This window comes from Nicotiana sylvestris, chromosome 5 (assembly GCF_000393655.2).
Source record: "Nicotiana sylvestris chromosome 5, ASM39365v2, whole genome shotgun sequence".
Taxonomy (NCBI): Eukaryota; Viridiplantae; Streptophyta; class Magnoliopsida; order Solanales; family Solanaceae; genus Nicotiana; species Nicotiana sylvestris.
Window position 1 is genome coordinate 41,496,273 of NC_091061.1, and position 16,263 is coordinate 41,512,535.

General features: G+C 33.9%; 1 protein-coding gene across 1 annotated transcript; it reads left to right on the forward strand.

Annotated features, from left to right (window-relative positions):
* Positions 1-7,447: 7,447 nt before the first annotated feature.
* Positions 7,448-9,591, forward strand: LOC104239446 (NAC domain-containing protein 104-like). The gene is made up of 3 exons (XM_009794075.2): positions 7,448-7,704; positions 8,413-8,672; positions 9,268-9,591. Exons 1-3 carry the CDS (start codon positions 7,539-7,541, stop codon positions 9,421-9,423), a joined length of 582 nt encoding a protein of 193 aa, XP_009792377.1. The 5' UTR covers positions 7,448-7,538; the 3' UTR covers positions 9,424-9,591.
* The last annotated feature ends 6,672 nt before the right edge of the window (positions 9,592-16,263 follow it).

Below are 16,263 nucleotides of genomic sequence, written 5' to 3' on the forward strand. Positions count from 1 at the left end.
TTACTAGTAGGGTGACTAAAATGATATTTTTTTCTCCTTGCTTCTGACATAATAGATTTCTTTTCACCTTTTTTGGACAGATTTTGAACAATGTTTAGTCATTATCTGGCAGATTTTTGGTGAACCAAAATCTGTCCAAGAAAGTGACTTTATTTGCCTATTTAAGAGGCTGCTCTTCACACACTTAAGAGGACATCTTGGACTCTAGAAAGACACATCTATTTTACACACTAAAAAACTCAACTTTGAGAGTAAAAATGAGCAGCTTAACATATCCAATAGTAAGCTGAATATCAAGAAAGTAAGCTGAAATTTGAGTGCTTTTGTGTGAGATTTCTGAAAAAGAAAACCTTTCAAGAAACTAAAGTTATTAGAGTTAGTCCTGGGATTCTTTTTTCTATGAATTTGTCGGGTCTCAAGATGCTTCTGGATCATTTCCTTGGGTTAAAATCTGCTGCTGATTTGTTGCTGTTAGTGCTGAGACTGTTAGTCGCTTTAAACCAAAGTTCTTCACTGTTGGTTAACTTCTGCATCTAGGTACTCTGCTAGTTCTCTTTCTTAATGCAATTTTATTCAGCTGAAGTAAAGTCATGAATATGTTAATTATATTTTGAAACTGCCTCGTCACATTTGTCGGATGTTTTGCTCATAAGTGTATGAATAGAATGCTTAACTTCACGAATCAGTATTTCATTGTCATATTGAATGTCATTAATAAGTTTCAGTTTCCTCTAAAGTTTAAAGCTGCTTTGATTGTTTAATTGCTAAAGGGCAAGGGAAGCAATATACTGTTTTGTATCATGTTGTAAATGGATATATGAATGCTATAAGCCTTACGGTGATATGATGTTATTGAAACTTTTTCGTTTCGAGTTCGTGTATCGCGGAACAAAATAAATAAATAATGATTTTGTATACTACACATCGGTGCTTAAGCTAAGCTAGAATTGTTTTGTTATCTTTAAGTTAGTATTGATACCCATCCATCCAAATGGGTCGAATACTTTAAAAGAAAGTTTCTGGATTTCATTTCTAACATCTGAAGTTGTAACAGAAAATTTTCAAGTCACTAAGGCTAATCTTCATCAAGTTATATTTATTTCCTTTCCTCCATGTAGTATTTTTAGTTGGTTTCTTTAGTTGGGTGTTTTTTCACTCGTCTTCAGTTTTCTATAATTAGGTACCTTAAATATTTTATTGGGAAAACTACCCTATATACCTACCTAATCAAAAGTAATTACCCGTAATTACCTATTTTAAATGTAATTACATCAATACCTATTCTATTACAACTAATTACCCGCCCAACCCATTTCTCGCGTGCGATGGACATATCTAATTTAAGCAGCAAAGTGTGAATCCAAAAAAGAAGCCAAAGAATATTTAGCTTTTCTCAATAGTGGGCAGTGTTGTTAGTATTGTCCTTTTTTCTGCTATCATCACCCCTTTTTTTTGTGCTCCATAGTTTATTTTATCTTTTAAAAGTTTTTTTAAAAAAAGGTACTATCTAACTAAAATTTGAATTTTCATGTGTGTTGAAGTATTTGGTGTTGGAATTTATTGGGTATTGTTCTTTGATTATGATGTTAATGCTAATTTTCAAAGATTTTATTGTGAGAAAATTAAATCCATCATTGAAGGATCTTGAAACTTGAAACTCATAACTTGGTTTGTTTGAGTTTTTAATTGTTTTGATCCGATCCTGGATGAGTTTGTTTGGAAAGTTGATTGAAGGTTGTAGCTAAAGTTTTAGTCAATTTGATGGAAATTTTGTAGTAGATTTTACAAATTTGGGTTGAAATATAGTTGAACTAGAGTAGATGACGAATTTGTATTGTATACCCAAATAGTATACAAATATACCATTTTGGTATACAATTCATTCCAACTATATATCCTATTAGTATAGTTATATACTATATTGGTATCATATGCTAGTTGAATCATTTTTTGGTTGTATTAGCTGCATTTAATTGGTACAATATTTGATTTTCTTTTAATAATAGTAATATAGTACAATTTCTTGAAATACTTTATTATATTAATATGTGGTACACTATTTTTTTATTTTTCTTTTTATGCATGTGTGTTATGTAATAGTAATATAGTCATATAGTTGCCGGAAATTAACCAGTAAAGATGTATACCATGTTGGTATAGTTATATGTCATATTGGTATCATATGGTAGTTTGTTTTGATTGTTTTAGCTGCATTTTAAGTGAATTCTATTATGAAATTATTTATATGAACATGATTTGCAGTGCTGGAATTTTTGTATGACGATGGACATAAATTATGTGTATTATGTAATAGTTTTATAATTATAGGCAATTGTTGGAACGACCCCATACAACTATATATCATGCTAGTATATGGAGTGAGCAAGTTGTTTTGCGAATATTTAGCTTGCAACATGAGTATGTAATTTTCTCATACTTTTATTGCGTCCTTTAATGTTTTGGTACAGTAGTATAGTTGCAGGTAGTTGTAGCAATATTCTAGAGCAATCATATGCTCTGTTGGTATACATGTATACTATACTGGTATCATATGTTAGTTAATATTTTTTTAATTGTATTAGCTACATTTAATTGGTACACAATTTGATTTTTCTTTAGTAATAATATATAAAAAAAAATAGTGAAAACAGTAAATAAAATTAGATTATGAAGAGAAAAAGAATATAAGAAAAAGAAATTAAATGCAATTAGAAAAGGAAAAAAAGGAAAAAAGAAAAAAATAAGAAGAAAACGAGAAAAAAGAAAAGAAGAAAAGAAAAAAAAAAGAAAAAAGAAAAGAAAAGAAGCATAGAAATAAAAAAGAGTTGGAGAATAAAGAAAAAATTCCCCACTAAACCTACTATGGGTAGGAAATATAATTAGTTTATGGGTAGGAAAATAAATGGGTAGACAAAGGTAAATAGTTTTGTTTTTTGTGGGTAACTGTGTCAAAACCCCTATTTTATTGTATTAATTTATTTGTTTTATTTTAAATTGGATTCTTTATTAAAAGCATGACTCATTTTGCTTGGTTCTTTATGATTATATTTGGCCTGTTTCCTTTTAAACTGGCCCAAAGCCATTATAAATCCAATAATCAAAGCAGGCCCAATTTTTTTAATATAAGTATCTCATCAATTAGTTCTAATAAATCATATTTTCTTTTAATAGCTATGTAACTTAGTCACCTTAATAATTATTTTAAATGTTAGGTAATTAGTAGGAGCGCTTTAACTTTTTAATTCACGGACTCGCTTGCGTATCGTGATGTTTAACACTTAATAAATTAATTTAATAATCTCATGTCATATCCATTTAGTTTTAGTTAATTTTTAATTTAATCAATCCTTTGCTAAAATCGCGGATTCGCTTGCGTGACGCTATAGTTAACCTTTTTAATAATATTCAAGAATTAATTTTCTCAAATGTAGTAATTTTTCAGGAGTACTACAAATAGTTGATTGTCATTATTTTGGATTCGCTTGCGAGGTGCAATTATGATAAGTTGATTAATTTTGTTATTCGATCACGCGTTCGCTTGCGTAGCGTGGTTATGACCACGTAATTTATCCAAATCCTTTTTTTTAATAATTCTAATAATCAAGAAATAAAAGCGGATAGGTAAAACATGAAAATTATATAAATCACAGTTTGTCCAAAATTAATTCAAGCCAAGTTTTAAGTCAATAAAGCGACCGTGCTAGAACCACGGGACTCGGGGAATGCCTTGCACCTTCTCCCCGGTCAACAGAATTTTTTACCCGGACTTTATTTTTGCAGACCAATAATGATAGAGTCAAACTTTCCTTTGATTAGGGATTCAAACAAAAGGTGACTTGGAACACCCAATAATCAATTCCAAGTAGCGACTCTGAACAATAAAATAATCCTTACTCAAGTTTTGTTACTTTAATTGAAAGAACTCTTTAATCCACAATTCAACATGATATCTTTTTTGGGATAGAAAGGGGGTGTGACAGAGGTAACAGATCCCGATTGCATTAACCGGACACTAGGTTTTGCTGTTGGCGGTGAAGCTTCAGAGATACCGAATCCAGGTTGAATTAACCGGACGCTAGGCTTTGTATCTCAAGTATGTTAGAGAACCATTCGGTGCTTAGTAGGATCCAGCTGTACAACATATTAGTTTTCACATTGTATTTGTACTTATACCCTTCATTTCACACATTATTAGTTAACAAGGATTCCACTTGTTAGTTAAGGAAGTTATACTGGTACACAGCTATATGAGCTGGTTTGTAACGAACACAGATAAGATTTTGGATATACAACTTACAAGTTTCCTCCAAATGTAAAATTTCTCTCTCTAATTTTCACATTGTATGTGTTAGGTGTGCGAGTCCCACTTTAATAGTTAATAAGAAAAAAAGCTATATGTAAGGTGTAAAATATTTTTAATATTGTGAGGTCCTTTCAGAAAAGCTATGCGGAATCGACCCACAACGAATAATATCACACCACGTTAAGAGTATTTATGGGTTAACCCAACAATTACTATTAGAGCTAATAGTTCGATGAGATGAGTATGGAGATGACAGTATAACATGGGGCTTGGTTTTACTGCCTTCACCGAGAGCTAAACAATGCACACACACACACACAGAAGAAGCCGACTTGTGGACTTTGGTGACTATACACACTCGGATATTGTGGCACACGATTAATCTCTAGATAAGCCCATGAATCTTGGTAATGGGATATGAAGAACTTATTTCGAGAGGCCTGGTGATGTGGACAATATAAAACTTAGTTCGAGGAAGAGATTGTTGAGTTTACGAACAAAGTTTACGATGATAAGAAAAATATGTTACATTTAAGGTGTAAGATACTCTTAATAGTGTGATTAGGTTTTTGGAAAAAACTTAGGGCTTGGTCTATAGTGAACATTATCACAGTGACATACTATGTTAAGAGGTAAAAATAGCACGGTATAGCCAGTTTTCGGACTGGTCATTCACAAATAGCCAGCGTTTATGAAGTCAATGAAAAATAGCCACTATTTTGCTGCAACAGAGACCGGTCCAGCATAATATACTGGAGTTCGGTGCACCTGTGTATGAACTCCAGCATATTATGCTGGACTGGTATACTTTGCTGACTCCAGTATAATATACTGGAGACTGGAGCACCAATGCTCCAAACTCCAGTATATTATACTAGACAATTATACTTGCTGGAACTCCAGTATATTATGCTGGAGTTCTAGTGTACTTATGCTGGAATTATGCTGGAGTTCCAGCATTGCTGACTCCAGTATAATATACGGGAGACTGGAGCACCGATGCTCCAAACTCCAGTATATTATACTAGACAATTATACTTGCTGGAAATCCAGTATATTGTGTTGGAGTTCTAGTGTACTTATGCTGGAACTCCAGCATAATATGCTGGAGTTCCAGCATATTTTTCCTGGAACTCCAGTATATTATGCTGGAGATCAAGCATACTTATGCTGGAACTCCAGTATAATATACTGGCGTATTTTCTGGGTTTTGAATAGTGTTTTCGGTCAAATTTATCTTTACATGAAAAGTGACTAAGTTTCAATTACTTTTGAAACTGAGCTATTTTTGAACGACCAATTGTAAATCAGACTATTTTTGAATTTCTCCCTATTAAGAGTGTCTTTAGGCTGATCTTAGCCCAAAGTATATATATGCACACCCCCTCCTTTTGAAAATTGCTAGGCTAATTAAAAGCCTATCTAGTTATATATTATCTAATTAACTAGCATGATCTCAGATTTAAAGAAAACTCAGATAAAACCGCTTCAATCCGAATTCTATTCACAGTTATACCATATGGGGTTTGGTCATCTGATTTTGGTACTCTTCGTTACTATTTTTTTCTGTTTTCATGATGATTGATGTTTACTTACAATGACTCGAGAACTATCAAAGGAAACAAAGAGAAGAAAAAAGAAGAGAGCTTATCATACTCAACTTCATGCTTTGATTGCCTTTTTTCAATGTGGTCCTTTTCAACAACATTTTACGTGTGCATATTTGTGTTTGCACACGTAAAATCAAACTACTACTTTTGTTTCACAGTTCATCATCATGATCATCCACTCAGTTTATTAATTCCACTAAGTAAGCTTCGATATTGCTTATCCAAATAGAACTGCTTTTTTAGTATTTTAAAGATAATTAAACGACAAAAACACAGATGTTTGTAAATGAAGTTACTTCAAAGTGAAAACATATCCATTTCCTGTAAAAACAATTCAATCAGTACTTGTCTCTCTTGGATTACCACCGCCTGTGAACTCTCAAGAAACGTTATCCACTCCCAACTTTTCATTTCTAATCAACACGTACCCTAAACCCTTACCACCCCCTCTTAATGTGGGTTGTGGATTATATAAATTTTTACTGACTAATTTTGTCGTCTGAATGCCCGCAATGATTGGCTGAGTTAGTTGGGTGAGATGTTCTCCACATGGAAGAGTTATGATCGATTTCCCTCACCAGTAGCCTTCTCAGTCAAAGCTCGTAGCACTGGGCTTGTCTAGTGCGACTAATTACATCTCATGTGTGGTCTACGAGCCATCGCACAGTGAGCAAGTTATCCTGTGTAGTGTACGAGCTATCGCACAGTGAACAAGTTACCCTGTGTATATCCAAAGGATAGCAACTGCGAGTTTCTCTGAGAATTTTCTAAAAAAAATTTATGTCGTTTCATTTAAGTTCATCTAAACCAATATTTAAATAAATAAATAAAAATAAAATGCATTAAAAGCTCTTTTGTACTGATATATGAATTTCTGAAAGAACATAAAAATAATATTTATCACTAACTTCACGACTAATTATTTCTCTTACATTATATGTAGCATCAATGTAAAGCAAATAGATTAACGTACTCACATTCATAAGGGTCGGCTCTGCCTCATATTTCATACTGTATACTACTCCAATTAGCAGCAGCCTTTGACCACTTATAAAACTTGTTACATCACTTGCAAACTCTTCATTTCTAATCAACCGCCACTACCTCCCGGTCTAATGAGGTGCAGCGAATTTAGAATTTAAAACCGGTATATATATATATATATATATATATTAACTCATAAATAAGGTTCGGAATAAACAGAAGCAGATCAAATATAATGATTCCGGGTTCATTTGAATCTGGTACTTTTGACGCAAAACATAATTTTACATATAAAAAATTACTAAAATTATAATAAATAATATATATGAACCTATAAGTTTATAATATAATAGGTTCAATATTATGAACCTTAAATATTAAATCCTTAGAGTTCAAATTCTGAACCGTTGCGTCTATTTTAAATTTACTTCAAGCAAGGAATAGAAGTATAGTGGAGGGCCATTTTACTAAAGTAGATAATTTTTTCTATAAAAAGAAACATCAACATTCGTCAACTCGTATCATTCTTCTTCTTTATCGACTCCTAAATTAAACTAACCCTAAAAGGAACCTTAGAGCTAGCCAAAACAAGCTTTAAATTTCCTTAACAATTCGCTTTCAGAAAATATTTTGTAGTGATAATGGAGGATGAAAGAGTTGGTCTTCCGCCAGGTTTTTGTTTCGATCCAACAGATGAAGAGCTTATTATGTATTATCTCAAAAGTAAAGTTGCTGGCTTACCGTTCTACCCCAGCATCAATATTCCTCATCTTGATTTTTCTTCTTCTGATCCTTCTCAACTCAATGGTATATTTGAATATATTTCTCCATCATAATTTACTTCACTTCTTTATATCTAGCTTACTTTTAATTAGACTCGTCTCCCATGAAGAAAAGATCATTAATTTTTGGAGCTTGAGACGACCTATTTTTAATTGATTTTATTGTTATAGTATTCTAAAATCTTACATTTCTTTGCTATATTTAGAAAATAAGATCGATCTTTCCTTTTTCTCGTTTCATTTATCTCCAAATTGAGTGAAGTGTATTTATATGAGGCCCTTTAAAGTCATTTGGAACTTGAGAAGCTACTTTTAATTGATTTATTGCTTTAGTATATCCTATAAATTATTAAATTTTTGTGTCAATTCTATAATAAGATCAATCTTTGATTTTTCTCGTTTTTTCCTCAAAAAATGAACCGTATTTGTAGAAGGCCTATTAACAAACTTTTCTCTAACACTTTTTCATTGGAAAATTTCTGCTCGAACTATTTTTTGTATAATTTATAGAGTTCCAAGTTCTATTTTATTAGACAAAACTTGTACAATTCCAAATCATTATAAAAATCATTAAAGTGACCCTTGAAAAATTGAATCACCCCACTTTCCTAATGGATCAAATTAGAATGGAGGGGTTATAAACCTTTTTGTTCTTTTGTTTTTCCTCCCATCCTTCTGAATTAATAATTTCTTTTATTTTACCTATTTAATTTGCATATGTTGGGATGATTAGAGAAAGCTTTGTGGAGCAAAAACCAATGGTATTTCTTCAGCCAAGTAAACGAAAATCGAGCTACAAGAAAAGGATATTGGAAGGAAGGACATATGAATGAGCCAATTATACTCGAAAATTTTGGAGAAAAAATGGTAGGAATAAAAAAGTACTTTGGGTACTATAATATTGATGAAGTACAAACTAATTGGATTATGGAAGAATTCCACCTCGCTAGCAGTAATTCCTTCAAGAAGCCTAGCAAAAACGAAAATGAAACGGTAAGTAAATACCCCTTCCATCCTTTCTAATAGGATTTAATTTAATGTTTTAAATTTTATAAATTAAACTTTAAGTTACATATATAATGTCTGTATTAAAAAGTTTTTTGTAGTTTAATTTAATATGTCATTAATCAGCTTTTTAAGGTTACGCCCCAAGTTAATTAGCTCCTACATAATCTGATAGTTTAAAAAATTATTTACACTGTCAATCGTATAACCCTATAATGAATTGAATTTTATATCAAACATTGAATAACAAGAAATTACTTAAGTTTTCAAAAATTTAATGTAGAATTTAAAATTTTCCCTTAGCTCAATGGTGAATTTAACCAGTCTATAATATTAATTAACCTCTAAATCAATATAAAAAGATTTATAGTAAATGGAAAAGATGAAAATATCTATGTATATAGCATGTTATTTAACCGCCTCTCGTGGAATTCATGAATTTTGACCTTTTAAAGTCAAATTACATGACCAAAAGGAGTACTTCATGCTCCAGCTGCTAACTTAGCTTTCGAGTCAAGAAAAAAATTGTAGTTTGCATCTCAGTTTTTTTTTTCCAATCTATATTTTTTCTTTTCATTTTCAGGAATGGGTTTTATGTAGAGTACATGAATCGAACAATCAATCTCAAGGGATAAATTGGCTCTATAGAAATTGTGATGATGAAGTTGAGCTCTCAGCTTTGGATGAAGTCTTTTTATCTATGGATGATGATGAAGAAGAGGAGATAAGTTTTCCATAAGAGCTATAGGTCTTAAAGTAATGTAGTAGCATTTATGGTCTTTCATATAATTATACTTTAGTACATATAACTGTATATACAATACCTATCTGTAATAGTATTGTACATTGCATATGGTCTTTGATATAATTATACCTTGAGGACATATTACTTCCATATTACACATATATGTAATATCATATATAGCGTGTCTCTCATAATTGTACGTTGCATACGTGAATACATCAACTCCTACTTATGAGTTATGGCAATTATTTAATTTAAAATTTCCCAAGAGAAAATGTTTTATAAACAAACAGCTCCGTCTATCTCGACAAATTCTCTTTTCCATTTTCATTCTGGCACTCAAATATGCATAAGACAATAGCATAAAGGGATTTTGGCAGTCTGTAACAACATACTCATATAATTAGCATACAAAAAAAAAAACAAAAAAAAAAACACTCTAGTTATAGATATTAGCACCAGATAACAATAAATATATATCATAATAATAATGTGTATATCGAAGTGTATATCATAAATTTGTTTTTCCTCTACGTGTATATCAAAATATATATTAAAATTTTATTTTCCTTTTTTTTTGTATATCTAAACTATGGAATTATAAATATGTTGCCCGATATCAATGCATATCACAACAATAATAATTTTATTATTTGTATATCACAGTGTATAACACATCAAATAATGTGTATACCAATATGTGTATCACAAATTTATTTCCCTTCTTTGTGTATATCAAAATGTTTATTTTCCTTAAGGCCTACCAAACGGGCCAAAGCGTCCTGAAGCACTGGGGTGGTGATGAACCCCTCCGGGACTTAAGCTGGTCTGGCAGACACAGTCTGGGCTGGAACCTCCTCATCAAACTCCACCTGAGGCTCCACCGCTGGTGCTGCTGCTCGAGCTCTGGGTTGAGCTCTGCCTCGGCCTCGATCTGGTGCGACCTCGGCCTCGACCTCTGCCCCTCGTAGAAGCTGCTACTGGGGGCTCCGGCTGTTGTCCAGCTGAAGATGCGGTATGTATTCTCGCCAACTGCAAGAGAACATAATAGAAGGGTTCAGCCAGAAATGATAGAATAAAATCGCACGACAGAGAAGAATAGAGGTAAAATTGTTCCTAACTTCGTAGCCTCTAGAAGATAAGTACAGACTTCTCTGTACCGATCCTCCAGACTCTACCAAGTCTTCTCGTGACTCGTGAGACCTATGCAACCTAGAGCTCTGATATCAACTTGTCACGACCTGAAATTCCCACCGTCGGGACCGTGATGGCGCCTAACATTTCACTTGTTAGAAAAGCCAACATTAAAACAGTTTATCTATTTTTAACAGTATAAATTAAATAAAGAGAAGAACTGAAATAATTACAGAAATCAAAAGTAAAATGCGAAAGCTAATGTCACGACCCAAGTTCTCCCTCTGTGAACTGTCGTGACGGCACCTAGTCTCTACGACTAGGTAAGCGTAACAATTTGCGGAAAAAGAAACGAAAGATAAAACTAGCCAAAAACTGCGGATAAAACATAAATAAAATGTTTAAGATGCCGCTCGGCATACAAAAATATACACTCTTAAACTGAATCAACTCCCAAAATCCGAAATCTCATGAAATCACAAGCTATGGATACTATATATTGTTCCAACTCCAGAATGTCTAATCAAAGGAAAGTACATAAGGGCTATAGCTAAAAGAGAGAATAGAGAGAGACTCATCGATCTGCGGACGTGGTAGATATACCTCGAAGTCTCTGAAGAACGTCTCGCCTCACTAGAAGTATGGCTGAGCCGAAGAACCTGGATTTGCACACGAAAAACATGTGCAGGAAAGGGCATGAGTACACTACAGCGGTACTCAGTAAGTGTCAAGTCTAACCTCGATCGAGTACTGACGAGGAAGGTCTAGGCCCTACTGATTATAGATGAAAAACAAGGTAAAGCAGTATGAAATATGACAATATAATTAAAATGCTAACAGTCTATAATAAATAAAATCAAATAATGAATCTAACTCAGTTGTTACACCCCAAGTTTTCATATGTGAGAGTACGTCGTAAGTCATTGATGTAAACTCGGAAATGAGATTATATTTGGAAGAAAATAAAGTAAGTTAATCATGTTACCTTGGAGGTTACAAATATTTAAGATCATGAATAACGAGTACCAAGAGGGTTGGAAATCTTAGAAGCTAAACCAATTGAAGAAAATAAGTTTCGTCAAAAGTCGACAAGTTTGGAATGTTATAACATGTACTTTGGGGTGAGACTAGGGTTCTTAACATGATAAGGAGGTTATTCTATGAGTTATTTTAGTCGTATGATATTCATTTTCTACATTTTGAAGGCAAGCAAGTTGTGGAACAAGAGTTGGCAAAGGTCATCACAAGTTACATTCATAAATTTGCTGAAATTTAGGTCAAATGTATCTGAGAATTTCTCCAAATATACTTGTAATCATGGGGTCTTCTACCTACCAAATTGAATATCTACAAGTCTAGTTTCTAAATCATTAAACCGTTCGTCAATACGACATCGGAGTAGAGAGATATTCATATTTTCGCGAGACCGCGCAAGCAGCTCCCAATGGGACCCACTTAGGCGGTGGTTGACCTACTTCAATTTATAAACGATTTGGACGCCTATTTTTGCTCATTTTTCAACTAATATTCGTCTCCAAACTTCTCCTAACCCTCCTAAACATATACCACAAGGGTTTGAAGTGATTCCAAAGTGATTACACCATATTTCAACATCAAAACTTAGTTCTAGTGAAGAACAACACCTCTTTGAGGTTGTGTTGTCATTGAGGATTGTTGTGGGCTGTATTTGGATGAAATTCCAAGTTGTTGCTGCTGTATAAGGTGAGTATAACAACCTACTAATTGTGCTTAAGCTTGCTTGTATGTTGGTTAAGTTGTTAGGATGATAAACTACAAGATAATACTTGGGTTAGCTTAAGTCACTTCTATGGTGTTGTATTGCTATTGAGGGTTGTTGTAAACTGAATATAACTTGGATTTTGACTTGAATTTGCTGTAGGAGGTATTTATATTGTGTTATTACTTATGCCTAAGGTTATATTGATGTTCATTAAGTTAAATGGATGGGCTAGACATGAACTAGTGAATAAAGTTGCTAATTGAGGATAGTTGAAGTTGTGGATTATTTTCGTTGTTATAAATATATGGTATAAGGCTGGAATCATTAATTAATGACTTCATTATCATGTTAATGATACTTTTATGTTGAAGTAAGAAGTCTATAAGGATTGATAAGAGGTATACGGATTCCAATCGGAGCTTGCCGCTCGTCGTAATGCAGTTGTGACTTGTTGTATGGTGTCTTGATATTGATAATTATGTATTGATGGATTGCTCTGGTCATTGTGTCATATTTTGATTTACTGTTATCACTCATATATCACATCTTACTCATGATGCTTCATTTATTTTCTTCTTATTCTCCGGATAATATTTTTTTGTCTATCACTTTATTCTGAAAACTTCAACAAAAAGTTCTTTCCCTATAAGCTCCCCTAGCTTCATCTCACTGGCTCTTGGAAATGCCTAACATTCTTTTTTTTACTCGGGGCTAGAGTCATACTAAGGTAAATATTTGTCCCTTCTAGGATCCCACTGCCTATCTTCTGAAATTTTTTGAATATTCCAGTATTCGTATCTGATTGTACTACTCTAGAGTTCACCATCTGGGTGTCTTAGAAGGAGATCTATTACTGCATTTGCACCATCTTTCGGAAACGTTAGTTAATGATTACAACCTATCCACAATTGTTGGGTTACTCTAACTCCAACTGGATCCTGATATCCCATCTTTCTCTTAAATAATATCTGTTAACTCCCATAGAACATAACTGAGATGGGTGTGGCCCATTGTACTTACCTCTGTCATTTTGAAGGTACCAAAATGCTTATATTTCTCTGTCTGATTTGAAAATATTGATAATCTTCATTATCTGGGTGTCTCGTACCCCTCTTCACCTTACTTTTTTTACTTGTTAAAACTTGTATCTAGCTTCTGAATTCCTCATAGATTTTCACCATATTCGTGAATTGATATCCTTGCCTTAAGGATCCTTATTAAGAAGCATACACATCTTAGTACACACATGATCTATTGAAGACCTCATATTTACTAATCATAAGCATGATGTGAAATCGAGTTCCTCTGACTCAACTCTTCCACATCCACAACTGTCTCTTACCAACTGTCTTTGATGCAATCTCTTACCAACTGTCTTTGTGGATGTAGGTATCGTTGTATTACGACTAAAGTCGAATTTAGGAGTTTGAATTCTTACAACTGAGCTCTACTGCACGATCTAGAATAAGAAGAAAGAGTGACAGACTTAAATGCCCTGTAGCCTCCTGCTTATAAGTGTGGTGCACAACACACCCATAAACAAGACTCTACTAGACAAGGCTTGTATACTCCCTAGGACAGAATAGCTCTGATACCACTTCTGTCACGACCCAAACCAAAGGGCCGCGACGGGCACCCGGTGCCTTACTCAACCGAGTACCAACATAACATATCTTTCTTATCATGTTATCATGAGTAAATGAGCCAGAAAACCCATCATGAGATAACAAGAATAAAACATAAGGGAATACTCAACATATGAAGACCCAATATGATATACAAACTAATATATGTGACATACAGGCCTATAAGGCCGACATGACCATTAGTAAACTCGAAACATGGGCCGACAAGGCCATACAATTATCCATACACCTGACATCTGTCTACAAGCCTCTAAGAGTATATAAAATCATAAAGGTCGGGACAGGGCCCCGTCATACCAATCAATACATATCCAAAGCATACTGACCAACTAGGCAACTCCGGAGCAAGTGGAGTGCACCAACACCTTCGCTGAGCTGATAGCCTACTAGGAGGACTGTCAACCTATCAATCGGGACCTGCGGGCATGACACGCAGCATCCCCAGGCAAAAGGGATGTCAGTACGAATAAAGTACCGAGTATGTTAGGCCGGAAAGCTTAAACAAGAACAGTAGTGTAAAGAGAGAGATAGAGGAGATATAACCTGTAACATCTGAGTGCCTCTGGGGGTTACTAATATGAAATTGATAATACATATATATACATAAACTTTTTAAAACATTCGCCTCTGTGGGCATCATCATCATCATATCATACCCGGCCTCAAAGAGGACTCGGTAAAAGCGTACCCGACCATCATAAGGTTCGTTAAAATAGTACCCGGCCACGTGGAGCTCGGTAAACCCAACTGATCAGTGGTTGCCCAATAGGTTTCGTACCCGACCGACTATAGAGCGGCTCGGTAGAGTAAAATAGATACATATATATAATGCATGCTCAACTCATGGAATCACCTTCTAAACCTTTTGGAGTGACTTAAGAGCACTATGGACATCCATACCCTCAATATGAACCTTAGTAGGATTCAAGGATCATACACACTTGCTTAGAATAATTTTATAAGGAAAGAACAACATGGACAACCTTAGTTGCTAGGAGTAGATCCGTTATGAAGTAGCGTATTCATTTCACTTTAGATCATGCCAAAAGAAAGAAGAAAGTGCCTTAACATACCTTAAACCCGTTGAGTCCTTAATCACTTCCAAGCAACTCTTCAAACAAGTCAACTCAATCTATCATAGTATAAGGAGATTCAAAATCAGTGTTGAGCAAAGGCTAAGTCTATAACTTAAGCTAGTAGCTCGTTTACGTAAATTTTGGCAGCTTCTCCCTTGAAACAAGGGCCTCCTCCAATACCATATATAAAAAACAATGACCAGAGCAATCCATCAATACATAATTATCAATATCAAGACACCATACAACAACAACAAGTCACAACTGCATTACGACGAGCGACAAGCTCCGATTGGAATCTGTATACCTCTTATCAATCCTTATAGACTTCTTACTTCAACATAATAGTATCATTAATATGATAATGAAGTCATTAATCAATAATTCCAGCCTTATACCATATATTTATAACAACGAAAATAATCCACAACTTCAACTATCCTCAATTAGCAACTTTATTCACTAGTTCATGTCTAGCCCATCCATTTAACTTAATGAACATCAAGATAACCTTAGGCACAAGTAAGAACACAATATAAATACCTCCTACAGAAACTTCAAGTCAAAATCCAAGCTATATTCAGTTTACAACAACCCTCAATAGCAATACAACACCATAGAAGTGACTTAAGCTAACCCAAGTATTATCTTGTAGTTTATCATCCTAACAACTTAACCAACATACAAGAAAGATTAAGCACAATTAGTAGGCTGTTATACTTACCTTAGACAGCAGCAACAACTTGGAATTTCATCCAAATACAGCCCACAACAATCCTCAATGACAACACAATCTCAAAGAGGTGTTGTTCTTCACAAGAATTAAGTTTTGATGTTGAAATATGGTGTAATCACTTTGGAATCACTTCAAACCCTTGTGGTATATGTTTAGGAGGGTTAGGAGAAGTTTTGAGACGAACTTTAGTTGAAAAATGAGCAAAAATAGGCGTTCAAATCGTTTATAAATTGAAGTAGGTCAACCACCGCCTAAGTGGGTCCCATTGGGAGCTGCTTGCGCGGTCTCGCGAAAACATGAATATCTCTCTACTCCAATGTCGTATTAACAAACGGTTTAATGATTTAGAAACTAGACTCGTAGATCTTCAATATGGTAGGTATAACACCCCATGATTCTAAGTATATTTGGAGAAATTCGCAGATACATTTGACCTAAATTACAGCAAATTTATGAATGTAACTTGTGATGACCTTTGCCAACTCTTGTTCCACAACTTTG